The sequence below is a fragment of the Rhodnius prolixus genome, unplaced genomic scaffold, assembly GCF_049639745.1.
Source record: "Rhodnius prolixus isolate KJV_2025 unplaced genomic scaffold, Rpr scaffold_1, whole genome shotgun sequence".
Taxonomy (NCBI): Eukaryota; Metazoa; Arthropoda; class Insecta; order Hemiptera; family Reduviidae; genus Rhodnius; species Rhodnius prolixus.
In genome coordinates, this window is record NW_027411581.1 from 35,701,238 (window position 1) to 35,728,415 (window position 27,178).

The following is a 27,178-nucleotide window of genomic DNA, read 5'->3' on the forward strand; positions in this document are numbered from 1 at the left end:
CAAAAATATTGCTTTTTTTTCAAAGCTGCATATCTTTAATGCAGTTTCAAGGTCAATTATCGGTTATGCCGCACAGCTGTGGGGAAATAAAATGTATCAGGTTTTGGAAATATGCCTCCGAAGTTTTGTCAAGAAATGCTTCAGTCTACCGTTGAATACATCTGATTTCATTATATATCTAGAGGCAGAAACTCTTTCTGTATTTTTGTACACCATTTAAATTCACTTAAAGTATGTTCATAGATGTTTTCAGCTTGCACCAACCAGATACCCATGTGTACTTATGAATGAAATAATAAAGACAGGAAGGTATTTTGGTATAATGACTGGCAACAATTATGCAAAATGTATGATATAGATTTTGATTCATTTCTAAAAAAAGAATTAATTACAAAAGATATAATTAATAAAATGCAAGGCAAAATAGTAAATTCTTTTAAGTTAAAATCAGTAAATAGCCAAAATCATACATTATATAAATATTTGGAGAAAACCAATTATATTTATAGTGGTATTGACAGCCAGGCGGCAGGTTGGAACATTAAAATCAGGGGAGAATTGTTATATCTGAATAGGTACCGTATGGGTGACGCTATAAAACTCTGTTCTTTGAACAATAGAAGGGATAGTGAAGATGTGAACCATTTCGTCTGTATTTGCGCTGTTGTACTAAGAGAGTTTCGCCTACGGTTCTTTAATAAAGAAAAATTATTTTATGTTGAATTTCTGGGGTATATTAACGTCAAAGACACGGCGCGCATTGATTAATTACTGTAAATCAGCGTGGAATTACAGATATGAGCTCATAGAAGAATTTAATTAAACTTGATTTGTTAGAGCGTTGAACTTCATGTAAATTGCATTGTATTGATAAACCTTGTTTGTTTATATTCGTTTTTGTCCCTATTTTACAGCTATAAGTATTTAGGTGTAGTTCTCACTCCTCGCCTCTGTTTTAATACTCATATCAGGGAAAAAGTGTCTTCTGCTAAAATGGCTCTTAACTCTGTTTGGTCGGGATTGCTCTCCCAAAACTTAGTTCCTGTTTCGCAAAAGTTCCAGCTTTTTAATTCTGTTTCTAGGTCAATTGCTTGCTATGCAGTACAGGTCTGGGGTTTCCTACGCTACGATGAATTAGAAAAATTATTACGTTTTTTTTATAAAAAAACTTTTTCGCTTACCGTCAATAACCCCAAATTTTATATTGTATTTAGAGACTGGTGTGGACTTGTTGGAGGTGTTTACCCTGAGACTGCATTTCAAATATTGTCTAAAAGTTTTGAATCTACCTGAGTACCGTCTACCTAGAATACTTGCATTGGAAGTAATTAAACGTAAAGTATTCTGGTTTGAACACTGGATCAATCTTTTTGACAAATATTCTACTGGTTTCTTCCCCTCAGTTGAGAATATGCATCTATGGAGTGGTCAGTTGCCTGTTCTGTTGGATACTGTTAGGCTGGCGCATCGGGAGGAGTGTGTAGAAAAAGCCAGATCGTCGACAAAGTTTTTGTTCTATAAAAAATTAAACTTCTCATTAAATCTTTTTTCTTTTGAGCGAGATTCCCAGGCCAACTCTTACCCATTAAAAGATCTTTGCTGGTTTTTTAAATTGAGAGGTGAGTTGTTGTTTTTAAACTGTACTCCTTGGGTCAAAAGGCAAATTGAACTCTGCTCTTTATGTAATTTGAAAGTTAGGGAGGATATTATGCATTTTTTGGCAGTGTGTCCCATACTGTCAGAATTTCGAACAAGGTATCTGGGTGCGTCTACCTTTTCTGAGGCTGAGATGGTCACTTTACTAAACTCTTTTAATAAAAATGTAATTATATTTGCTAGTCGTGCATGGCAGTACCGATATTTCCTTGTCCAAGAATTTAATTATTAAATTGCTGGAATATTGCATATTTCTGTTTTTTCTTGTTTTATTCTTCATTGTAGTTCAATTATTTTATTTTATTTTTTTGGCACTTTTTGATTTTAAGTATTCTTATCTTGTTTTATTTGTTAATAAGTATATATATATTTGATATTTTGTGTAACCCCAACCTCCGGCTGACGGAATTTATTCCAAGCCGTACATACTTTGTATTCAAGAATTTTTGTTGATTTTCTTTTCTATTTCAATAAAAGTATATTATTATTATTATTATTATTATTATTGTCCCTATTTTAGATTAATACTAGTCTTGTCATTCTTAGTTTTTAATATTGCTAACATAATTGATAATTGTCTTTAGTTTTATCTGCAAAAATTTTTGTTTGTTTATTTCTTTCTTTTTTTGTTTTGATTTGTTTCTAAATTAATGTATACGTCTATTTAATTTGAATTATGGCAACTCCTCGTACGGTCCATGAGACCATGAGACTCCATGAGGGAAGGGATTAGCTACGAGGTTAGCGTATTGGATTCCCACGCGGAGGTCCCGGGTTCGAATCCAGCTGCTGACCCTTAGATTTTCTCTTCCTAGGAGCTTCTTACAGCTCACTGTCCGGTGATGGACAGTATTGTCTGTAAAGGGAGAACACTTCCGGAGGCTGAAAGTGCACTGAAAAAAGTTCCGGGCGCCAATAACCTGAGATGTTGACGCGCCTTAAATCATAAAAAAAAAAAAAAAAACTGAACATATAAATACTAACACTTCTCCTGCGTCTCCTACCTACTATTTACATCTACACATCCAAAACTATTACAATACAGGGAGTACTCTCCAACTTTATAGCCTCATGTTGGCACTATGCAATATTCTTGCCTTCGTGACCTCTCGTCGCAATTGTCTCTTCTGAATACATTTATTCAAGGGCACAGTATTTATGGTCTATTTTGGATTGTAGTGTTGTAGTGTGATAGAGAAGATGATAGGCCATAAGGCACTCAAGAAGGCACACAGTTGCGGAGAAATCGTTTAACAAGAATCACTACCAAAATGAATGATCTTGATTGATCTCTAAGTATGCTTGATCAAACAATAAATTTTGTATTACCAATTAACTTGTTTTTGTCGAATCAAAGATTTGCAATAAGTGGATGATGAAATGTACCGTTCGCCCAGCATTCGAGGCACATTTAGCACTGAATGATTCAACCAACGTGGTAAATGGGTATAGCTGCAATAATAGAGCCTTTATTATAATAATTATATTGCATAAACTAAATATTAGAACACTGAAAAAAATGTACACAAAAAGGCAAGTCAACACTTCATTGAGTTCGAAGATTTTTTAGCAATAGCAGTGGCAGAAATGTAGAACTAGAACTGAAGATGAATGAAGAACTGATCAGGTCTAGGTGAAAATTTATATCTAAAGGAGTCTGCACCTTATTTAAAGGAGTTATACTATTGAATTCAAAGCACCTTGTATTAGTGTTTTTAAGGGAAACTTTATTACATGTTGGTGTTAGATAAACTTAACGTTAACGATTCTGTTATTTTGAATTTTATTCTGTTAAATAGGTAAGAATTCCAAGTATATATTATCATATATTAATTATTTAAAAATTTCTCTACATATCACCTACATATTATCTAATTTTAGAGACTTTTCTATAAGACAAGACTTTAGGGTAGCGCAAGGCTCAAACTTCTCTAATTACTACCAGGTGAATGCAGAATACCTCAAGGAAGCACATTAAAAGCTCTTTTGTACAATGCAGACATCCCCTATACCCCACTACACTCAAAGCACCTTTTGCAGACGACACAGAAATTTGATCATCACACCTTGACCCTATAGTTCATGCAAGTAACATCAACATCTAAGTTCACTTACCACCTGGACAAATCTTTGGAAGGTAATTCTCAATGCTAACAATCAGTACATTAGACATTTACACTAAGCCGAGATTCATGTTCTCCCTAACAGTGGCCATTACCCACATCAAATATCATACGCTATCTAGAACGTGGGAGCAACAATTACAGAACAGATTTACAGAATTACAGATTTGGAAGTCTGGAAACTCTCGTACAGCGACTACTTTCCAGTACGTTTCCTAACAAAAAAAAAAAAAAATCTAAAATGCAACACTGAAAACGGTATGAACATTGGGATTGGCATCGAGATGTGGGATTAGCAAAAAATCAAATAATAGCTCGATATTAGATGGTACAGTCAATTTTTCTGAGACATTCAGATGTCCTATAATATACAACAACCCTGAATTTACACACAGACCAGCAAACAAGGCATGTACAGACGGAAAAAGCCCATTATCGACCACTCTTCCAGAATGGACTTACTGAGAACGGCGACACACTTAATCCACAGAAGCCAAATTGTTCTCCCATAGTAGGATTGGGAAAAAAGATCTACGATCATTAACAACCAGGAAATTCCCTGGGAACAGAAATATCAAGGAGTGCGCTGCCTCGGCGAAACCCAACTCACCTCGAGACTGTACATCACAACACCTACCACTAAAAATTATTTTGGCATGGAAAGTGCATCGAAAGGAGAAAATTTTGTTTCTAGAAAAGAAATAAACTAAAAACATTGAGAAGGTGGACAAATATTATTAGGCTAGCAAAAATGAAGGAACTTCTGTAGGAGGGATTTTAAATTTAAAAATAACCTATGTACCAAATAGGAAGGTTTGTGGAGGCTAAATTGTGGAAAAAGAGGAAAATAAATTAGTTTAGACATTAATAAATATGAGTGAAGCAATTTTGTCACTATTTCAAAAGCGATAGGGATGATGTACCCATTTTATGCCATATTTCATTACCAGCATTAATTTTCCTTACGGTTCGTTCTAAGCAACCGTTATTCAAGGGGTGAAGAAGCACTTCGAAAAACTACTTCCAAGGGTGGAGTTGCATTTGACTTATAAGTAGAAAATTAATTTTACTTAAACTAAACTTAGTTAGCTTACTTTACGAGCAGCTTTTTAAAAGTTCTTTCAATTTTACTGTAAAACACTGCAAAATGTTTATGGTGACCACTCTGAGTTCCGTAAATTTCCCATTCAAGTTGAATCATTTTCTTAGCAATATTTTGCTGACAGTTTTTTATGAATCGTAAATGAAAATACCTTGCTATTTTTAGATATATGGTGTATTTCTGTAAATAAATAAAATACCTTAATTAACTTTTTTAAAAAAAGGTGAAAAAAAAACAGTGTGAAAAGTACACTACTTTCTCACCGCAATTTCTCAAGTTAGTAAATCTGTCTTGTAACGGTTTTACGGCTAACATAGTATCAAGTTGTATCATAAATGGGCAAAATAATTTTTCTGCATAAAGTTCCCATTCCTATTCTTTTAGAATATACTGTTTTTCTGACCCTTATGTTTCACGTTTTCAATTGTAATATATTTTTGTTCAATGAGGAGAAGCACTTCGCTTTATTTAATCTAGATTGTCGTATAGCGCCGCCTGAATCGCCAGTGGCCCGGCGACTTCCTCGCAGTCTGAAGGCCTAAAAATCATATCTTGTAGAAAGTGCTACCGCTGGGCAGTTTCTTTCCTCCTGCCTTTCACGCCTCTATACTTCATTCTCCCTATTTACTTATTGTATAGTATATTATACAGATTGTAAATAACAAAATAAATTAAAAAAAAAAAAAAATTGTCATATGGAGACATCCAACCAATTTTTAATGAAAGATATTTAAAAACAAGACATAAGATTTGTGTTCTTAACCATTTATAAAATATTTTACCATCGGTATCTTAACTACACATGGAAATTCAAAGTTTTGATATTTTAGGTCTCTGAACATGTCCTTAATACACTTTTTTTTCTCCTCTATAGCGTTATTTGTTTTATTGATCTTCCTAATGTTTTCATCGATATTTTTTGTCCACGATACTGAAAAAGATCTGCCCCAAGAAAGCGATTTGCAAGCATACCGTAGTGATATCTCAATTGGTATCATGGCATTACAAGTGGGAGATCCCCAGCTAAAATCCCGCGTATGCAGACATTCATAATACTTTTTTTAATAAAATATAGTCATACACGGGATTCGAAATGGGGATCTCCCATGCTCTTGACCACTAGACCAACACCCTGGCAAGATATTCTTACTCTTGGTCAAGAAGTCTTACATACGGAGTACATTAAAATGATGTGATGGTTGCTGTTATTTGATGATAAAACAAATTTATCCTGATTAGCCCACATCCATTACATTAAATTACATTTTTTTAAATATTCAATTATTATTATTTTTGTTCTTTGCGTCACAACTAGCATTTTTTGCAGTCATATTGACCTCCCAAAACCAATAAGATAATCTAATTTGGGAGGTTTTTGGACCTCCCAAATCGTGTATTTTTGTGAAAAATTAATATTGAAAACGATCACGAATAGATAAAATTGTAAATTTGATCTTAAATATCTTGACAAATATTAGGGATATCGAAACGAGGTCAATGTCATTTTTCACAATTTTTTTTGTACTTTTCATAATCATTGTCAAAACCAGTGGTCCTGATCCCCGATCAGGTTTTTGGCCGTAACTCCGCTAAAAATTAAGATACAGCATTGGGAGTAGAAAATTTGAAAACTAGGCCAAAAAAACATATAGTGGGTTTTTTCGGAATTCCGCTTTCCAAAAAAGTTATTAGCTATTGGTGCGTTTTAAATGGATCACCCTGAATATACGTAAAAAGCCCAAACCAAATATTATAATTTAAAAAATATGGCCACGTTTATAAAAGAAAACTTTATTTATTATCTCCATTCTTCGATTGAATGCCATCTTACTAAAATTATTTAGGGCATCCCAATCTCTTCTGTTCAGATAATATGAAACATCGCTTCCGGAAAGAACAGATGACTCGAACCACCTACGCCGAATTTCATGATATACTGGACAAACCGCTAGAAAACAGAGTAGGTCTTCAGTCTCCCACAGGTGACACACACTGTGCAAAGAATGTGCTTTTATAGATTTCGTAATTGAGACCAAACAGATCATCTCTAATTGTAAAGATCCACCTGACATTAGGAAGGGATTGCTCATTATTTATATACAACTTATAATCTAAGTCGTAATGAAACATTCTAGACCAATGGGACATATTAGAATTTTTATTTTCAACTGAACTTGATTATAGAATTCTTTTTTTAAGGATTATTTTAGAATAACAAAACTATTTCTCCATAACTCATGTTGCTACTTTTTCTACATTTAAGTTTCCTCTTATGTTATGATTTTGGAGGCAGTTATTTATTTCTTTAAACCAGTATATATTTTTAGTTTATAAATAACTTATAAGTGACTTACATGATGTCTTGGAATATCAATATAAAGGTGGTCGTATTTCATTAGTGTTAATGTCATAACTTTCAGCTTTTTCATAATCAGATTCATTTGTGGCAACACATTAAATTCTTCAGGTAGACGGTAGCCAATTGCTTGTAAATGATTAACTTCTGACAGGAAAGTGTAATATCTAAAAACAATAATTTTGGTAGATGGCTACCTCTTGGTGCAATTACAATTATTATAAAACTGGGATGCATACAAAAAAGAAATATTTGGCACTATTTTCCGTTTTAGATGGCTTAACAATAATACAAAATTGTGATAAAAGAAATAAATATAATAAGTTTTATTATATTGTGAGGTCACCTCCCTTAATTTAAAAGTCAACCATTTTTAAAACAATAATCTGCTGATAACAATATCTGCTGAAGATAGGGTAGCAATGTCTACCTACAATGCTTCGCTTTTACAAAGTTGTAAAGCATCTGAAGTATGAGGGTCAGCATCTGATTAGGAGAAGAAATTAAGATGACTGCTGGACCTGATAGACAAAAGAATGTTCATATAGACAAAATGAATGGCTGGTAAAGTCAGTCAGAGAGTGTCTTCAAAGCGTGCGATTAAAAAAAACTGAAGAGAACCAAAATAAGATCTTCAAGAGCATCTACTGGGCAATTCCTTCCACACAAACGCCCTATTCCAATAAAAAGCAGCCTTGTGAGCAGCAGTAAAATATCCTTATCGAACAAAGAGAAATCCAGGTAAAGGGAAAAAAGTGCATAAAACTCCCAATGCTTAAGAGATTTACTTGCAGGAATTATGGAGAACTGAAAGTAAACTTCAGCCAGCCGTAATTCCAATGAATGACAGTAGCCAGTGTGAAAAGAAGTGAACGTTCAGCAAATTACCAGCGCTGAAACATTTTAGAGTATGCAGCACTAGAACCTAGCACCACCGTGTGTGAGTCTACTGCGTTAACCACTTAATTAATAATCCCTGCTATCTTATTATTTACCTTTCATCAAAATTTATTGCGAATTTGAGGTCCAGTTCTACCATCAACGCATCTCCATAGCTTTCTGTCCAGGTTGTATGTACTTGGTCCAGGTTTTTCATATCGTAACATACATTTCTCAAAAACGACTCGTTTTGTTCTGAATAAATCCCAAGAAACAAATATTATTTTTCTTACGCTTTATCTTTCTAACTAGTCCTATCAATTCGCAATTTTCATTCGAGTTACCCAACCCATTTAAAGTGTTCCCTAGTGCCCCAGCAAACCAAAAGAGAAATGTTTATTTTACCTTACTACTTGAAAGAGGAAGATTGTTTTAATTTCTTTGGTTATTTGTGTAGTCATTTGTAAGTACAACTCAAACCAGAGAATTGCAGAAAGTTAAAATATGACATTTTGTTTAGGTTAGATATGATTAACTAAAAGTACATTTAACCCGTTGCCGCAAATGACGGCTATAGCCGTCCGATCTTTGTTGATATGTAGGCAAACGACGTCTATAGCCGTCGTGCACATTTTAATTAATAAAAAAAAGTACAGCGTTAGTACGAAGTGTACTAACGCATACACTTGTTAATTATTGAATTAGTAAAGCAAATGCTGTATAGTCGTCACGACGGTCATAGCCGTCATTTGCTCTGGAAAGAGAAAAAATGACATGATGAGCAAATGACGTCGAGAGTTTTTTTTGGAAAAACCATGGCCAAATGTGATAATTTTTACTTCCAAACATACAACTTACACTTGATTCCATCTGGCAGTCATAAACAATTGAGAAAAAAAAAGTGTGTTTCTGAGCACGATCATCAAATTAAAAGAGTGCGGCAACGGATTAAATAAGAACTTGGGTGCTAGTTTAACCGAAAACTGGTGCCCAGCTGACGATAGCTGATGACTTTTCCGTAGAACATGATCGCCTACTTGGAACGTAACGTTTCGTATTCGAGTATTATAAAAACGAGATTGTGTTTTATTAGAAATTATTAAGTTTTTCTCCACTAAGGTCCTAAGTTCTTGTAATTTTGTGAGTGATGGTATCCAGGCAGATGGTTCAGACTAATTGTCAGCACTCTGTTCCACGGAATTACGGTAGGAATCGGGTTGTCAAAGTTAGCGACCGAAATTGACGAAAGCGGGACTGTAACCGGACGATGAATGTTTGCTAGTATTCAAGGCGAACATAAACTCCGCCAAATATTTGTTCCAATGTCGGTGGTCCAAGTCGATGTACGAGGCAATAATGGTTTTTATTGTTCGGTTCACCCGTTCCACGGGATTGGCTTGAGGCCAATAGGGTGGTGTTCGCATGAACTTAATCCCAAAGGTCTCTGACAAAGTTTATGGTGCGGTTAACAAACGGGGTGCCATTATCCGTAACCCCACTGGTATAACACATTTTCCTTAAAGCATTTTGCGACGGCAGCTGCATTAGCAGTTCTTATTGGGATCAATTCGACCCATTTTGTGAAAAGATCTTCAAACACTAACAGGTAATTGAATCCCTTAGTAGAGCAGGGAAGAGGACCCATAATATCGGACGCCACGGTAGCCCAAGGTGAAGATAGATCTTGCTCAACTCCCCAATACCATTTTTCTTTCTTACGGAGTAACTTATTTATAGGAGAGGCAATAGTGGAAAAATTCGATATAAAACGCCGATACCAAGATGCTAGGCCTAGGAATGAACGGAGTTCTTTAACATCTTTCGGCAGCGGGAATGTTAATACAGAGTTAACTTTAGTTGGGTCTACCTGTAATCCATTCTCATTTACTAAAAAGCCCAAATAGGAAAGTTCGGAACAGCCAAACTCGCATTTATTTCGATTGACTTGCAACTCTGCTTCCATTAGGCGGGTAAAGACAATAGTTAGATACTTCAAATGATCCTGAAAGGTATTTGTAGCGACGATAATTTCATCAAGATAGGCAAAACAGGCCGGAGCCAAGTCAGGTCCTATAATTGAATCGAGAAGCCTTTGGAATGTTGCAGGAGCCCCACATAGCCCTTAAGGCATTCTCTTAAAATGGAAAAGACCTCTGCCTAACACGATAAAAGCAGTGATTTCTCTAGATTCTGGAGCAAGAGGTATCTGTAAATAGGCTTGGGCCAGATCCAACTTGGACATGTATCGACAGTTTTTTAATTGGTCCAATAAAGAACTCATATTGGGCAAAGGGTAAACGTCCTTTTTTGAAATAGCATTGACTTTGCGGAAGTCGATGCAAAAGCGGTAGGTACCACTATGTTTTCTCACCATAACAATAGGGTTGGACCATGGACTCTTAGAGGGTTCAATGATGTTCTCGGCAAGTAAACGACCTACCTCTTGATCGATAGCCTCCTGGATTTTTGGAGATACAGGATACACTCGCTGTGTGATAGGAGTCTGGTCGCCTACATCTATTTGATGTTGGACCAAAGTAGTTACTCCAATGTCAGAAGTGTTGAATCTCGCGAATTCCAATTCGAGAAAATCATTTAATGTTTTATTTTCGATAGGAGTACTGATAGGAGTATTTATCAGCGACTGCGCTGAATGCCGCAAATCTGTGGCTGATTAACCGATTTGTGATGGAAAGTAAAAATATCCGCTGAACTTTTAAAATGCCAGGAATGAGATGAAAAATCTGTTACTACTTCCATAGACGATAATGAGTCCAAGCCAATTAAGTAGGGAACTGTGAGATAAGGCAATACGAAAAAGTTTAAGGTGAAGTTACGCTTGGCAACTTGTACCGGAAGAGATACTAATGTTTCGGTAATCTCACGTGTCCCGTTGGCAAAGGAGACAGCTATACGGTCGATAGTTGTTAAGTAAGTCTGTTGCAGACCCGTTGATTCGGAAAGACTGATGTATGAATAAGCCGATCCACTATCCACTAACGCGTCATGAGTTTGGCCATTAATATTAAGTGGAATATAGAGGTAGCCATTTACTGGTCGAAAATTAGACTTTGGGATCGGTGGAGGCGGGGATCTTCAAAAAGTCTCTAAAGTGGCGGTAACAGTCCCGAAAAGTTCAGGGGCGAGAGCGGGATCCTTAGTTAAGTTGGAGTTCTGATCGATCCCTCTTCCTAAACTCCTTTCTCGTTTCCCGATCGAGTACAAGTGGGACAAGACTTAACAGTAACCTCTGGATGTCCACAGCGGTAACAAAATATACGTGGTCTTTTCTTTTGGCAGTCACTGTAGGTATGACCACTTTTACCACAGTTCCAGCAGATAGATTTGGTCACTTCCGGTGTAGAAGTGTTCGTCGTAGTCTCAAGCCGGATAGTTTTATTTTTCAACTTAGCGGGAGTTTGAGTATTTGTGATGGAATGTATGGAATTACCTTTAGAATAGGAAGGGCCATCTTGTAGTTTAGGTTTTACATTTCCTTGAAAATTAGTCATTTTCGGTTTATTCGGACTGTACGGTACGGAAATTTTATTTCCTCTATTTATTGGAGGAGGTATATAGGCCGTTTCAGGTATCAAGGCATCACTTTTGGGAGGGGGAGGCCGGTAAGATTTACTACGTTCAGCATAAGACCAATATTCTTCGCCTAAGTTAATTAAGTCTGAGAAGGTACGGATTTCTGAACGTCTAAAGTATCCCTGGTACGCTGGCAGAAGATTATTGTAAATTTTAGATATTTGTTCCTCTTCGGTAAGGGGTTTATCTAATTTGGACATCAAGGCACGCATATTAATAACATAATCAGTGATCCTTTCAAATTCTCCCTGGGTTCGTCTATCAATTTCTCGTTTTAATTTGTCTTGATAATTGAACGGGAAAAATGTAGCACGGAAATCTTTTTCAAAGTCGGTCCAGTTTTGCCAAGAAGTGCATTTAAGATGATGCCAGTTGAGAGGTGTTCCCTCTAATAGTTCAGACAAGCACTTAAGTAAATCAGAATCAGATAATCCGAAAGTTTTCTTCTTTTCTGAAATTCGTGTAAGGAAATCGACAGCACTCAAACCGGTGGTATTATCGAATTTTAACTTCCAGGACGAGATTAAATAGGGTAACGGAAAATACATTTGAGGTGACCTAACTGGGTTTACACCTTCTGAGGGGTCTGAATCAGTAGTTGGTACCATTGGTAATCTCTTATTTAGATCACTTCTATTCTGAATGGCCGAAATCCAATGCTAGGCATGGGTAATAATAAAATTCCGCAACCGATATCTTAAGTTTCGTACTCGCCCTGTGGGCGGGAGTGATAATGAATCAAAGAGAGAACAGAGTTCGGACTTTTTAAGTTCGTAAATCTAACTTAAGTGCGAAACACGAGGACTAGCTCCTTCTTCAGAACTTAATTCCTCGGACATAAAAAAAATTGAATAGGAAGTGCTCTGTGACAAGTGCTCAGAACCATTTAATTTTTATCCTATACTCAGTAACCATTCATATTAAAAAGTTTTAACATCTAAAGAATATGCTTAGTCTAATTAGATAGTAATGACAAAATAATAATTATAAATCAATTAATAGGTCATTTAAAATCGTATAAGTGCATAAAAAAATAGAAAAATAGCAAGAATCGGAAATGTTTAAATTGAAATTGACAATAATTTTAATTTGAAAAGAAATAATACTGACGACACAATAAATGATAAATGTAAGGTAAAAAAAGTTGGCTATAAGCATAAGATAACAGCAGTAGATTAATGCAAAAGATAAACAAAAGCCAATGTGAATAAAGAGGTCTATTGGACTATTGTTATTGTACTAATTACGACCAATAAGTCAGATAACGGGACATACTATACACACAAACTAACTTACTAAAATATCTAATAGAATCAATTCTTTCCATTAATTTTAAAATATGTTAAAAATATATTTTCCGTTTCCTGTTGCCCAAACTTCTTTTAAACAAGTAATTTTTCATTAAAGTGATGAAATTCCAATTTTGGGAACAGAGAAAAGGAAAATCCGAGAACCCATTTAGCACAAGAGAAATTTATTTTAGCTTTTCTTTTTTCGGGTCACTACGAAAAGATATAAAATAGTTAACTTTAATTATAAAGGTTCATGGGCCAAAAATTTATTTATTTTTACTTTTTCGGGTCACTGTTCGCGGGCGCCATAATTTTTCCTTGTGGCCGGCTAGAGGAAAGGGACGGTATCTTTGCGGGCGCCAGATAGCCGACGCTATCAGATACGAGATCCCTAACCAGCCTCAAAAGAAAAATACCCTTAAGGGTGCCTCTGGCGGGATAGCTCACTGGAATGGAGGGAGGGTCCTGGAGACAATCACCCGGGGCGGTAGGGAGTAAAATAAAATTCTTTCTTGTGCTTAATGAACCAAAATACCTTTACTTAAGGAAAAATTCATACAAAAAGGTGGAGTATATAACTCTGGTCACCACAGGGTATATATGTATACGTTCAATTTAAAAAAAAAGAAGAAAAAAAAAAGTTAATCATTTATATTCCCTTCTCAATATAAATTCATCAGAAGATTACGGCACAATTACCATAATTATCCTATAGTTATCTTTTTTGGAAACGTTTCTTGGAATCTCAAATTTTGAAGAGATAGTATTTCAACAAGGTAAGTTAGGGATGTCCTACTATCAGCTAGCCCTACCGCCTAGAGGTTTATGTTTGATGTGATTTGATTTAGTAAAAGGTAAGTTGATTTTCATAGATATGCAACCTGGACATTTGAATATATCGGTTTAAAGAGCGTTGTTTGCTTACGCGATTATTACGTAAGTTCGTCTTAAACTGTATGGTAGAAGGTAATTGGGAAAAAATCGCCTTATCCGCCTAAGAAACTGAACTAAATTGCGGATAGCAGAGAAACACCGTTGCAGGCATATTACATTGACACTGAAGGTCAATTTTGTGGTCTTCGTCGTAGTATTTTAAACCTAGCCGATGAAAGGTCATCAGGACCAGAACACCATTACTGATATACTAACAATCCCAAAATTGATAAATGGATCTCGATAGGAGATCCACATTCACCATTGCTCTTCAACATGCTTTGGAACGACCGTTGAGCCCAATTCGTACCAGAGATAGCACTACAATAAAAGACCCCTCATCTGGCATATGCGGAGGGTGTCGTCATCACAGCTTGTACAGCAGGAAGCCGTGTTTAAGGTTTACAAGAGTCTGAAGCGGAGGGAAAAAAGGTGGGTTTACGGACTAACAAGCGTAAAACAAGTTTTATGAAAACAAGATGTACCCGGCCTAACACGCCAGCCGAAATGGCTAGGAATCCAAGATCGCTTAATCTCTATGCTTCAAATGCGTTTGAGAGTTGAGATAGGCCAGAATGAAACAAGCAGGGTGGTAAAAGGCAGAATACCATACTAGCTTTTAAATCGTCAGCTTCAAATTATGAAGAGATTTTTTGTTTACGAATGGCTGGGAGAGCGAGAATGTTGCTCTACATTTCCAGTATTAATGCCAGAAATGTAGAAAATAATTTTTCTGGTATTACCACATAAAATTAATAAATATGTTATTTGTTTACCTTGAATAATTTTCAGGCATTTGGTGTTGCAAATATTGCCTATAAAATATTCCTTAATTTTTTTCATAAATTGCCGTATGTAAAAATGCTCTAAATTTGCAGCTGCCTGGTCATTAAATTCCTTCCATAATTCTCCCTGCAAAAAAAAAACAATATAATTAATGATAATAAATATTATTTGTTTCATAGTTAAATTCTATGTTTTGTAGGAGAATCTTTTCGCTAATAAAATTTGAAAATGTAGTTTCTAAAAATAATCTTCAGAATTAGTCAATTCCGGCGAGGCCTCGTTTTTAAAATCTGAAGATTCTTCCATTCACAATCAGAAGAGGACGCGATAATGTATTTTGATTAAAGAACTTGGACAGTTAGGAACGAGACAGTCAACTCCATTCCAGATAGAGTTTTGTATAAGTAAGTCCTTTTTGCTTTGCACCATCTTCTACTATTCTAGCCAGAGTTTGGCTGAAATTCATTCCAGAAAAGCACACTGCAATATACCAAACCAGTGTAGTGATCGCAATTCTCAGATTATGTTGAAAATGTGATTAAATCTGCAGAAAATATCAGATTATGTATATCGAATGGCCAGACCCATTGGGTTACGGCCTTTAAGGCCGCCCTTCTGGAATCTAATCTAATATCGAATGGCCGCGGATACTTCAATTTCAGTATAAATACTTACCTGATTAGTTTCATTGGCAATGGCAACAGAAGGCTCTTTAGTTATACTTCTAAACATGCCGTAAGATAAACTTGCATTGTATCTCACATAATACAAATTATTTGTGTAAACTGGAAATAGTAATATTCGTGGAGGAGTGGGGCAGGATCTCTGCAAAATATTTTATGATGTATTTAATATTTTATTGAATGTTATGTATGATTTATACTCTATTTAAAATTAAATATCTATTTAGCTGACTAGCTTATTGATCAAAATGTATTAGAAATCTCTAATAGACGGTTAGAGAAATATAATGCCCTGAAATGTAAGGAATTAATTTTTGTTTTTTGTTTTTTAGAGGTGGACAATATCGAAATAGTAAATAAATGAAGTAAGGCCCTACCCCTACTCTATCAAAAGGGCTTTACTGCAGGTACAGGTGTCGCGCAAACATATCTCACTACAAAGAAAGAAAATAGCCTCATTATTAGGTATCTAAACCACCCTCAAAGACGTTAGTCTAGAAGGGAATGTGTATTATTAATTATAATTATTATTATTTTATTTGGGAGTCATATGCATAGCCAAAATAAATGTACAAAATAAATAAAGCAATGGCAAAGTCGCCTGCTTAAAAGAACACTGCTTAAATATATGGAATGTGTAGTACACTCCACTAATACTACCCATTTATCTGTTATTAAGACTAATTTGAGGAGAAATGATTTGAGCAGAAAAATATTTGAGAGACGCTGATATTCTAAGGTATCGAAGTGCAAAAAATAATAAATAATGAGACAACAGGGGTGAGCAAAGGCTAATGACTCCGGAGTCGGGCGCCCATTAAAGACGAAGCACACTTTGTTGGATAAAGACAACAATACTATAAAAACTAATGTTTTCCCCGTTTCTGCGAAAAAGAACTAAATATTTTATTGCTGGAAAACTATTTAAGTAATATTTTTAAGTTTTATGTTTTTCTGATTTTGGTTCAAATGTTCGTCATAAGTATTGTTCATAGTTTTTGTTGACTGATTCATTAATCCAGAAGGAAGACAGAATAATGCCAATAATTGCTCTTCAAAAATCATGACTGAAACTGACATAATTTTTTCTTCCATTCGTCATGAGTTTATGTATTCTGTATTGTATCCAATTAAATTGATTTTGGTTTTGTGCCCAACTATTGAAGAATCTGTACGTTTAAACATTAAATTATTAATTTACTTACGACTAGCATATCTTGAAATTCACCAGCTTCCTCTATATATTTGTCCATAATTTTTGGATATTTACTCATTAATTTATCACGCAAAAAAAACTTTATGTTACTTCTCTCGTGATATCTAAGGTATTTTAGTGTCTCTTGTGAAGTCCTTCAAAGAAAAAATCTGATTTGAAATATCTGTCGAATTTCTTCTTATTCAATTAAGCAATATATTTAATATTATTATTATTTGAAATATAGTTGAAGAGGATAACTTTTGGTATTAGACGCATAAAAAGTTCTTTCAGTAAAGAGTCAGGTCGTAGGAAGTTCGTTTAGCGATTTTGAAAGACGATAAATTGAACTGCTAATATGCTTTAGATGAATGTTCTGCAACATGGGATTTGCCTTATATTGCATTGTTTAAAAAGTCATGGTTTTTTGTGTTCCATTAGCAATAAACATTATTTTATTTGACTAAAGTGATTCTTAACGTAATAAAATGTTAAGTAAGAAAAAACTTACGCAAGATTATCAAATGCCAGATCTATGAAATCTATGACTACTACACTTAGCTGACGTATAGCTTTCCAAAACCATTCATTTAGGAGAGCGTTTTCGATTGGGTCTACATCAAAAATATTTATATTCAAAGAAAAGATTTGTTTCGATATATCTCTAATATTCCTTTTCAATGTGTTTTGAAACACCATCATTCGAGGTTTAGAGGGAAATTTTATAACCAAAATTTGTTCAAAATAACGTAATACCTGTTTAAACAAAATTCAAATATGAAGAGAACAAAAAAACCTTATCTCATGGTTGATTGATTTAAAGTACAAAATTTAATTTTCATGCTAACCTTGACCATGAGGTTAAACCTTGAACAATGTTCTGCAACAGTGTCAATATAAACAGCGAACTCTTCTCTCTCTGTCTTCTCCACACATGGACAATTTGAAAATTGGTTGTCTACAAACTCCGTATAGCGACTCAAAAAATCTGTGAGTTTTTTACATAAATGTCTTAAATTTTTTAGATCCTTTCTGTAAAACAATATTTTTATTAATATTTATTCCTTGTGCAATGGCCAAATTACATTTCTATGACCATTTCTCTTTATTCTCCGTAAATAATCACAGACAATTCCGTCTGTCTGTGAAAATACCTCAAAAACTGTCTCTAGTAACAATCTTCAACTTTACATAATTAACATGACAGCAAAATATTAACATATTTTCAAATTTGAGATATAATAAAAATAAAAAAATGATTAAGATTCCAAAACTTTTACAATTTTACAAATTATTATGTATAGGTTAGGTAGTAAAAATTGGTTTGATATATGTACATATACAGGGTGAACCAGTAAGTAATGTCCATAACCCAGGTTCGAATCCATCTGCTGGCCATTAGATTTTCTCTTCCTAGGAGCTTCTTACAGCTTACTGTTCGGTGATAGACAGTGTTGTTTGCAACGAGAGAACACTGTCCAGAGGCCGGCAGTACACTGAAAAAAGCTCCTCAGATTTTTACGCCCCTTAAATTAGAATAATAATGATGATGGTAAATAACGATGAAATTAACAAACTTCAGAAGCATTTTATATGATCTGTTCACTGCACAAATGGAGTTAATCTATCCACTTTTTGAAATATGCATCTTAAATTTAAATGTTAAAGCACTTGGTCCCATCATATCTTTTTATGTTAATAATAAATTTCCCAAATAATAAAGATTAACACCAGTGAACGACCAATTTGTTTTTTCCATTAAATAATAAATAATTTATTTCACTTTTTGTTATATGGAGTTGTGCAGTGAACAGTTCATTTAATACTGAATCCTATATTATAAATTGTAAATATGGTTTGTTTAATCAATCTAGGCTGCTTATCTATAAATAAATCAAGTTAATAATAACATACTTCGGCAATTTCCAATTTTCACAAAACAATTTCTCGCACTGTCTTAAAAACGTTGGAGTAATTTTTTTATAAATATTCGATATTACATTTCCAACGGAAAATCTTTTCGATTCCTCAGATGATGTTAACTGGTTGAAACTACTATTTTCTGTTGAGTAAATTATCCGCAGCATGGAGAAAAATATATTTAAGTTTGACCACATATTCTCTACTAGGTGTAGATTCTCACATTTAGCCAGCGTCTGTCGAAAGAAAAAAAAAAAAAAAAATGAATATTATAACTCTACAGCGTTACCAAAGCTAACCAAACCTATAACAAGTGGACTACTACGCTTTCAGGTTTAGTCACTAAGCCAACTAAAATCTAACTCATCCTAAAAAGAAATCTTGGTAAAATAGTGTACAAATATAGTTTCTGACTTGGAGTTAGTTAGATTTATATTCTTCGATTGTATAACACTAAATAGAGTAGTGTGAAAAAAATCATTCAACTTCAATCACACTAAAATTAATCTTTTTAACAAAAGTAATTCCAAAGTTGAGTATAGGGTTGATTAAACTGCTAAAGATACACAAATCAACAACTGCCCAATATTTCATTCATACTTCAAATTGTAATTTCAGCCAATTAGAAACTTCAAAAAAGTTAACGTCATTTATTTAAAATTGTTTCTAATTTCTCTTATTTCTCTTACCACTATTGGGGCATTCTAAGTACTTTACCGTTTGCTTTTGAATAATGTTTCCATATATCCTTTACGGATATAAAAATTCCTAATAATTCCTTTGTAAATTTTTTAACAATTGATATAAATTTTTCAACAATTAATATAATTTATCAACAATTAATTTTTTTATAATTTGTTACATATTGCAGACCCTTACGCTAGACGTATTCATGTGTACAAGTTTTTTTGTCAAAATAGTAAACCCTGAGTCATAATTAGAGTCCATTTAATATAAATATAAGTATAGTACATATGTTATATATATACTTTCCGAGCTCTAGGAAGGACCACAAAAACGGCTTTGAGTCTTGGATTTGCTACTGCCCTTTGGGTGTGCAAAGCTCGCTTTTTTACTGGTGAATATCAGCGAGTTGTGGAACACTTCCCCTCTGTTATTCTAATTTAGGCAAAATATTTCGCCCAAGACTTTTCGGCGCGAATTTGAGGGCCTCTTGAGGTAGACGGTCCGTAAAAAAAAAAAAAACTTCTTTGGTGCTAGAGGTACTAAAGGATATTTTAGAACGTTCAAATAAAACTTCTTTTTTTTATGCCGAAAATTTTTTGGAACATTTTTATTAAACCACATGCCCCAAAATGACCCATTGGCTCTATACACAGACAGTCATTCCAAGTATCACCTTGGTGCGTTAGTGTGATGGAGGAAGATTGTAAAACAAACGGCATGAAGGCTGTAGCAAGGATGCAGAGACTGGCCTGCCTGTTCATTACGGGAGCCCTTAGCAGTGCCCCTACTGCCAGGGAATCACCAACAGTGCAGTTCGTGTGGCTCTCAGAGACTAGATCTGGCAGAACAAGAAAAGAACTTGGTGAAGTGTCCTGGGGTCAAACACAGCAAGACTATGATGTCTTGGTTGTGTAAAAAAAAAAGTCAAAATGACTCTGTGCTTGGGCAGAAATAGGATTCCTCTGATCACAGACATATTCACAGGGCATGGTAGATTCAGGAAGTATTTGTTCAAGGTAGGGCTAATTAGCTCGGAACCGTTGTGCAGAAAGTGTCAAGAAGAGGAGGGAACGGCCTCTCACTTGTTCGATTGCGTTGCAACAGAGTGGTTGCGCTATGAAACCTCTGGATCTTTGAGACCAAAGGAGATAGTAGCGCGAAAAGAACTAGTAGGGAAAGTCCTCAACCTCCTTAGTAGGGGAGCTTTGTCTACTAGATCCAAAGAGGAAGGCACAATGAACATCTTTTGTCTGCGGTGATGTAGAGCATAGGTCCCGTCCTGCTTTACCTAGTCTTTATCTTATTAAACCACATTTAGCGCCTGGGTATTGGCTAAATATGGGATCTGGAGGAAGTAATTGCAGGCCACAGACAAGTGAAAGAGTCACTTAAGCGGTATTCGGTTAAGAAGTCGGCAGATCCTTTTAGTTCAGGATCAGCAGGTATGTGAGGAGACTGAATCTGGCGGTTAATAGAGATTGCATCGTTTAACGTGACTGAAGAATGGCGTTCATTCCACCGCGAGGGATTGGCAACCTCAAGTTGAGCAATGAATTGCAGACATCATTCAGGCGACGTTAAGTGCACCAATTGCTCAGGTTGCCTACTAGTAAGTTTTAAAACAGATTTTTTGGAGACGAGCTAATTGTGGTAATGATTGATGCTTATTGATTCTATTGAGCTGACTGTGATAATAATTCTTATTACAAGAGATACGAGCTTTCTTATTTTCTGAGTTCAACAAATGTACTTTACCTTCTGATATATATATATATATATATATATATATATATTGTGAATATCGATACAGTAGGATCGATGGTAAGAGGAGGTCAGAGGTTAAAGGTGAAACAAGGTGCATTACGTTATGTACGCAATACACGTGTTTCTTACGTGTTTCTTATGTATCTTGTAACAGACAATAAATACGTTATCACAGGATTTGTGTTCTCGTTCGTTAAATACATAACAATTGGAGGCACCGGCGAGATACAAAACGAGGGGGCTAGATTTACAAATCTAAAGGGAGTATACAGGGTGTCCCAAGCTATATGGATAACAACTTTTTCTCGGAAACTAAGATAGCTAGAAAAAAACTAAAAATTACGTGTTCCCTTAGTTTTTTGTTAGAAATCCAAATTTAATTTGTAAATTTTTTTCGGTGCTTCCAGAAGCGAGATAAAGGCACCAACTTCATTTTTTCAAATGGGGAAGTGTGGTTGTTATTTCAGAAATAGATTCCTCTATTTTTTTAAAGAAAAATTTACTTGAACGGTTTTTTTCTGTGAGCGATATTTTACAAGTTATGAATGAAAACATGATTCTTATAAGAAATTTCAAAATAGGGAAGGGATTAGCTATGAGGTTAGCATACTGGACTCCCACGCGGAGGTCCCGGGTTCGAGTCCAGCTACTGACCCTTAGATTTTCTCTTCCTAGGAGCTTCTTACAGCTCACTGTCCGGTGATGGACAGTGTTGTCTGTAACGAGAGAACACTGTCCGGAGGCCGGCAGTGCACTGGAAAAAGCTCCGGGCGCTAATGACCTTAGCTGTTGATGCGCCAAAAAAAAAAAAAAAAAAAAAAAAAAAAAAAAAAAAAAAAAAAAAAAATTTCAAAATGATAATATTATAACGTTTTTTTTTTTATTGAATAAGAAGAAAAGTACTATTTATTTATAAATTTTACTCCTCATTAATATTACAGATCACGCTCGAAATGTCCTCCACCATTAGAGATGCACAGACATGCTCTTTCCTGCCAATTGTCCCTTACCGCCAAAGAAATAGATTCGGCTTTAACCGACTTACAGGCATCTATTATTCTCTGCTTTAGTTCATCTACAGATGCAATCCCGGCTTGATTCTGATACACCTAGATTTAGAAATGCTTTTAGATAAGCAGAAATAAGAAAAGAAAGTAAAAAGTTATGAGTAATAACCTTGTTTTACAGGCATCCCCAAAGGAAATAGTTCATAGGTGTCAAATCCGGTGTACAGGTGGCCACTGAATCGTCCCCCGTGTCGATATAACACGCCCATCAAATTTCCTATCGAGATATCTCTTTACATTCCTGATGGTGTTACACATCTTTCCGGAGCTAAATATTTTTCAAAATTAGATGTTAGGACAGCATTTCTACATTTGCCAGTAACGGAAGAAGCGAGTGAAATTGTAACTATTAATACACATATTGGACTATACGAAGTCAGCAGACTGTTATACGGTTTAGCTTTTGCGCCCATAGAATGGCAATGATTCATAGATACTCTCTTTCTAAATGTAAAAGGTGTATGTGTTGTACATGACGATATTGTTGTTTCAGGTAGTACGATTGAAGAACATAATCAAAGACTCGAAATGGTCCTTCAGAAATTAAAGGATAAGAAAGTCCGCTTGAACAGAAGCAAATGCAAATTCTTAGAAAAGAAAATCACATATTTGGGATTCGAAATATCGGAAGCGTGCTCGTTCGTTAAATACATAACACCTTCTAACCAATCAATTTGTCTCGTTGGTTAAAGATTCAAAATGTGACTGAAACTAGGTGGGTAGCATTAAAGTGCGTTAGCGATAACGTTTATGAGGAGGGTTGAAGAAGATAGGAAAGAGCAGAAATACTTGAAATGATTGGCTGCTTTGAGAAAAGAGTGGCAACGAGGAGAAAATCCTGATTTTGTCCACTCGTCCACTACTTAATGGACCTTTCACATACAGGGGAAACAATTAAGTCTACTCACACTTCAACTACCTAATTAATAACTTCAGAACTTATCATCCGATTCTAATCAGATAGCTTCAAACTAGGTGGTTGCTACCGTAAACAATCGTAGTAGGATAAATTATTTACCTTTATATCATCTAAAAATGGCTGCAACAAAAGAGCTGTATGATAATGACATCGGAAGTTTAGATTCAATCGTTTTTTTGCCTCAAGGAAATGAATGTAGCAGTTTTTATTTGTACACTTCAAAATTTGTATCATATTTCGTATAATTGATGCTCCTTTAATCTGCGCAAGTATTGGCCAGATTAACATATAAGCATTCATGGATGAATCGTACAACTGCTGGATATCTTTGCCTAAATCAACATCCTGCAAAAAAAAAAAAAAAAAAAAAAAAAAAAAAATCAATATCTGAAATGAATATATAGTTTTCGTGACCGCAAATTGTTAAACTTAGGATGGAAGATTTGCGAGGAATCGGCCAAATAAAACAACTCGTCTTTTTGCCAACGTTTCGAAAAATATATTGTCCTCTTCAGGGCGTGGCTCTGCGGGTTGGTTGAGTTACAGAAACTGTTTCTGTAACTCAACCAACCCGCAGAGCCACGCCCTGAAGAGGACAATATATTTTTCGAAACGTTGGCAAAAAGATGAGTTGTTTATTTGACCGATTCCTCGCAAATCTTCCATCCTAAATATCTGAAATATCAATGAATAATTAGTAAAAACGGCTCTCTGTCTGATGGTGATCAGACCACCACACCAAGAACTACAAATGCACGTAAGACAAAAAAAGAATAAGCACGACAATCACACTTAATTTCTCTTTTAGAACTTCAAATTAACTACTTATATTAGAACTACGAGTAGATTCAGTTTTGCCCTCTTTTCATTCAGTTAGAAAGTTTCAGGTATTTTCTGGAACATCTAGTACTATTTCTTCTCTATCCATTTGTCAGAACTCAAGATTTTGTGATAGCCCACTTCTACCTCCTTCTAAAGATAAATTGGAGAACTTGAGGCATTTGTTCCTTCTCAGTAGATGAAATGAAGTGAAATAATTATACTGGCCTCCTCTTAGATCAGTTTGAGATATCATAAAACTATAAGATAAGGCATTTAACAGTAAAGGTCAGTAACCGCGGCTCGCGAGCCACATGTGGCTGTTTGGCCTCTTGAATGTGGCTTTCATAAAATCCATGTCAGTTCTCCATGCTACTACTGGCGACGGAAGAACGGAATTGGATTGAGTAAATTTTACTTTTCGCCCTTAAGACAGCCCGGATGGATTAGGTGCAGGTTTATTTTGTCTCCGGATTGTAGCGGCAGACATTAGCATTATTACTTTCATACTTTTAAGACTTATCACCATCTAAGGTCACTGGCGCACGGAGCTTTCTCAACTATTATCTCGCAGGAGGAAACACAACTAATCTTAGGAAGAGGCACCTAGGGAGAGAAAATCCTAGAATAGTGCGACTGGATTTGATCATAGGGCTCCGGATTGCTGGTTCATCGCGCTACCAACTGAACTAATCTCCTTCTCTTCCTTGATTAATGTTTTCATTATTATTACTATTAATTAATAATTTATTTACCTCTATTAAAATACAAATATCGTTAATATAATTTGTCCAATTAACAGCTGAAACAAATAACATTTTTCGAAACGATTGATCTTCTTTAAGATATTTAATTTGAATGCGCCTATTGATCCCATGTTTTCTGATTAAATTAAAAAAGTTTATATCCAGTGACGGAAGAAGGACATCATTCCACTTCTGGATTTCATTGTACCTACAAACAAAGAAAACTTAATCTATTTTACAGCCATGTAATATTGTGAAACACAAAACAGTGGGTTAGACTTTCAATTTAATTTGGCAAAAAAATAGACTCCTATAAATTTAAGCGAGCAGGTAAAGGGGTTATCTCGTTTCTCAGGTTTCCACATACCACTTCTGTGACATTGGCCCGTTAATAATGGTTGTATTGTACCTAAAGGGTTCGGTCCCCTGAAAAAAACCTCTACTGTAGACCAACCGATTTATCGTCTTCATGCCCTGTGCCCCAATTCCCGAGCTCCCACACAAGAATGACTTTATTGTGACTACCTATTCCTGCCTGAAATGAGTGAAACAGCCGAGAAACTGCCTGAAAATCAGGCAATTTTGGGTGTACTATCCCTTGATTTATGATCTCAGATTCACAAAAAAAAGTCTAGCTCCACCTGAAAGACTAGCCGCAGTCCGCACCAATCGGCAAGGAATTCAACAACTGTTACATAGGACACCATTGTCTAACCACTCTAAATTTACAAGATCAACCTGAGCTTAATCTCAAACTTATTATTTTGAATAATTTTGACAGCTTTTTGAATCTAAATATGAAATTGCATTGTTCCGGTTGTGATTCCAAGACTTTTGGGCAAAAGTGACATAAATGTTTAGCCGTCATTCATTCCTGCTAATTAGAAGTTAAATATTTAACTCTCATTGGATATTCGTAAGGTTTGGTGCGGTAATACTGACACTAAATCGTGGAAAAAACGTATTCTTGCTTCAACATTCCGACATAAGATGAACCTAGCGTCTATCGTGAGCGTTACTTCGGTCTAAGAGGAACAACTTTTGTATGGCGACTCCTAGAAAAGAAAAGACTGTAAAGTACTGTTTCTATTTGTTACCTTTTGACTTTCTTGCGTAAACCAAGAAAATGTCGTTTCAAAGGTTCAGGTTTCTGGCTAAATTCCACCATTGGATCTATTTGCCAGCTAAAGTATACATAATCTCTAATATTTACAAACCACTCGGCAATATATTTGTTAAAAACATATATATTATATGGGGCGGAAGCGTTAGAATTGGATGCAAGAAAAGTGCAAAATGAAGTAGTGTTTTTAGAGATTTTTCTTTTTATACAGAAAAAAATTAAATGGCGGGATCAGGGAAATGGATATACAAGTATTTTGGAACTTAACCCTTTGAGTACGAAGGGGAACGCGATCGCGCTCCTTCATGCATATGCGAAAAGACCCGGAAGCGCTATCGCGCTCCTCTGAATGTTTCTCAAGAAACTTTTTTCAGAATTTCAAACATTTTTTCAAAATGATATATCCTTTTCCAAAAGGTTTGAAACTTGATATATTTTGCAATCAAAATTTCACTTTGTTAGATATAAAATATATCTAAATTATTCAAAACTGACTTTGATGGATAGCATTTCCCCTAACTCAGCAAAAACGAATAAAACCAGTCAGTATCTTTCGCATATGTATGGGAAAAATCTCCGTACTCAAAGGGTTAAGACGACCACAGTTTTCTGAAATGTGTGAAGAAGGTTGCCCGGAGTCTAGCAAAGCAGCTTTTTTTATTCACCAATGTAGACCCTATGTTGTTAAAAGTTCTTAAAATATCAGTAGTACGGAAAAAGTAATTTAATTACTTACGTTACGAGCTGCTCCTTTTGGGAAATGTAATTAGAAGGGTTTTCAATATCGTAACGTTCTATATCAGATTGTAGTCGTAAAATTTTCTTCTTCAACAAAAGTTTGTTGATTTTCTTGAAGCCAGTACATTCACTGATTTCTTGGCATCCACGCAGCTGTGGAGACTTTGGTAGCATTTCTACTGGACACACAATATTGCTTAATGCTTTATCTCGTTCTTTCCAACTTCCCGCATGTTCCTTGGTGACATAAGAAGGATCCATTAAACAGCGCTTAATACAAGCATAATGAGCCTGTTGAAATGATATAAAATTCAATGTTTATAGCGTCAGCACTTTATAAAAACTTTCCTGTTTTCTCGGGAATTATTCTTTAATTGAACAAGGAAGATGACTCCGATTCTGAACGTTTCAATTATTCTGCATTAATTTAATGGGGATGTGTATATGTCAAGATGGATATATATATTTTAATTCTTACGATTGTATTTTGGATCCTCAACTAATTTAATTGTAGCTCCGCCTATACGTATTTCTATTTTGCTAAAGTCCTAGCTTTCCACAATCTCGCACCAGAGGCGCTCCAAGTGTTCTGGACATATAAGTAAAATATATTATTTGTTTTCCTTTAACACTTTGGTTTTGTACTCAGAAGGTTAGTTGATAAAAAGGTGGGTCAGCTGGCAGGTACTGCATTCTCAGAAGACATATAAACCTTCATAGTTTGGCCAATAGAACAAATATTATAAATAAGCAAGTTTTGATTGACTAAGACTGCTATATGCCCATTGCTATTGTG

General features: G+C 35.1%; 1 protein-coding gene across 4 annotated transcripts in view; it reads right to left on the reverse strand.

The window, feature by feature from the left end:
- The window catches only part of LOC141448111 (uncharacterized), a 126,135-nt gene that overhangs the window by 85,930 nt on the left and 13,027 nt on the right, over window positions 1-27,178 (reverse strand). For 3 of the 4 annotated variants that reach the window (XR_012454852.1, XM_074116214.1, XM_074116193.1), the window contains exons 6-18: window positions 26,381-26,673; window positions 24,531-24,729; window positions 23,056-23,301; window positions 18,514-18,755; window positions 17,448-17,631; window positions 17,111-17,355; window positions 16,610-16,754; window positions 15,397-15,546; window positions 14,712-14,847; window positions 8,233-8,371; window positions 7,236-7,404; window positions 4,874-5,061; window positions 2,986-3,108 (exon numbers count right to left, since the gene is read on the reverse strand). Coding sequence is in view for 3 of the 4 variants with exons in the window: in XM_074116214.1 (XP_073972315.1) it covers window positions 2,986-3,108; window positions 4,874-5,061; window positions 7,236-7,404; window positions 8,233-8,371; window positions 14,712-14,847; window positions 15,397-15,546; window positions 16,610-16,754; window positions 17,111-17,355; window positions 17,448-17,631; window positions 18,514-18,755; window positions 23,056-23,301; window positions 24,531-24,729; window positions 26,381-26,673 (2,459 nt within the window). In the remaining variant the exon portion in view is untranslated. The remainder of the gene's footprint in view (window positions 1-2,985; window positions 3,109-4,873; window positions 5,062-7,235; window positions 7,405-8,232; window positions 8,372-14,711; window positions 14,848-15,396; window positions 15,547-16,609; window positions 16,755-17,110; window positions 17,356-17,447; window positions 17,632-18,513; window positions 18,756-23,055; window positions 23,302-24,530; window positions 24,730-26,380; window positions 26,674-27,178) is intronic. The other variant, XM_074116203.1, reaches the window with a different exon arrangement.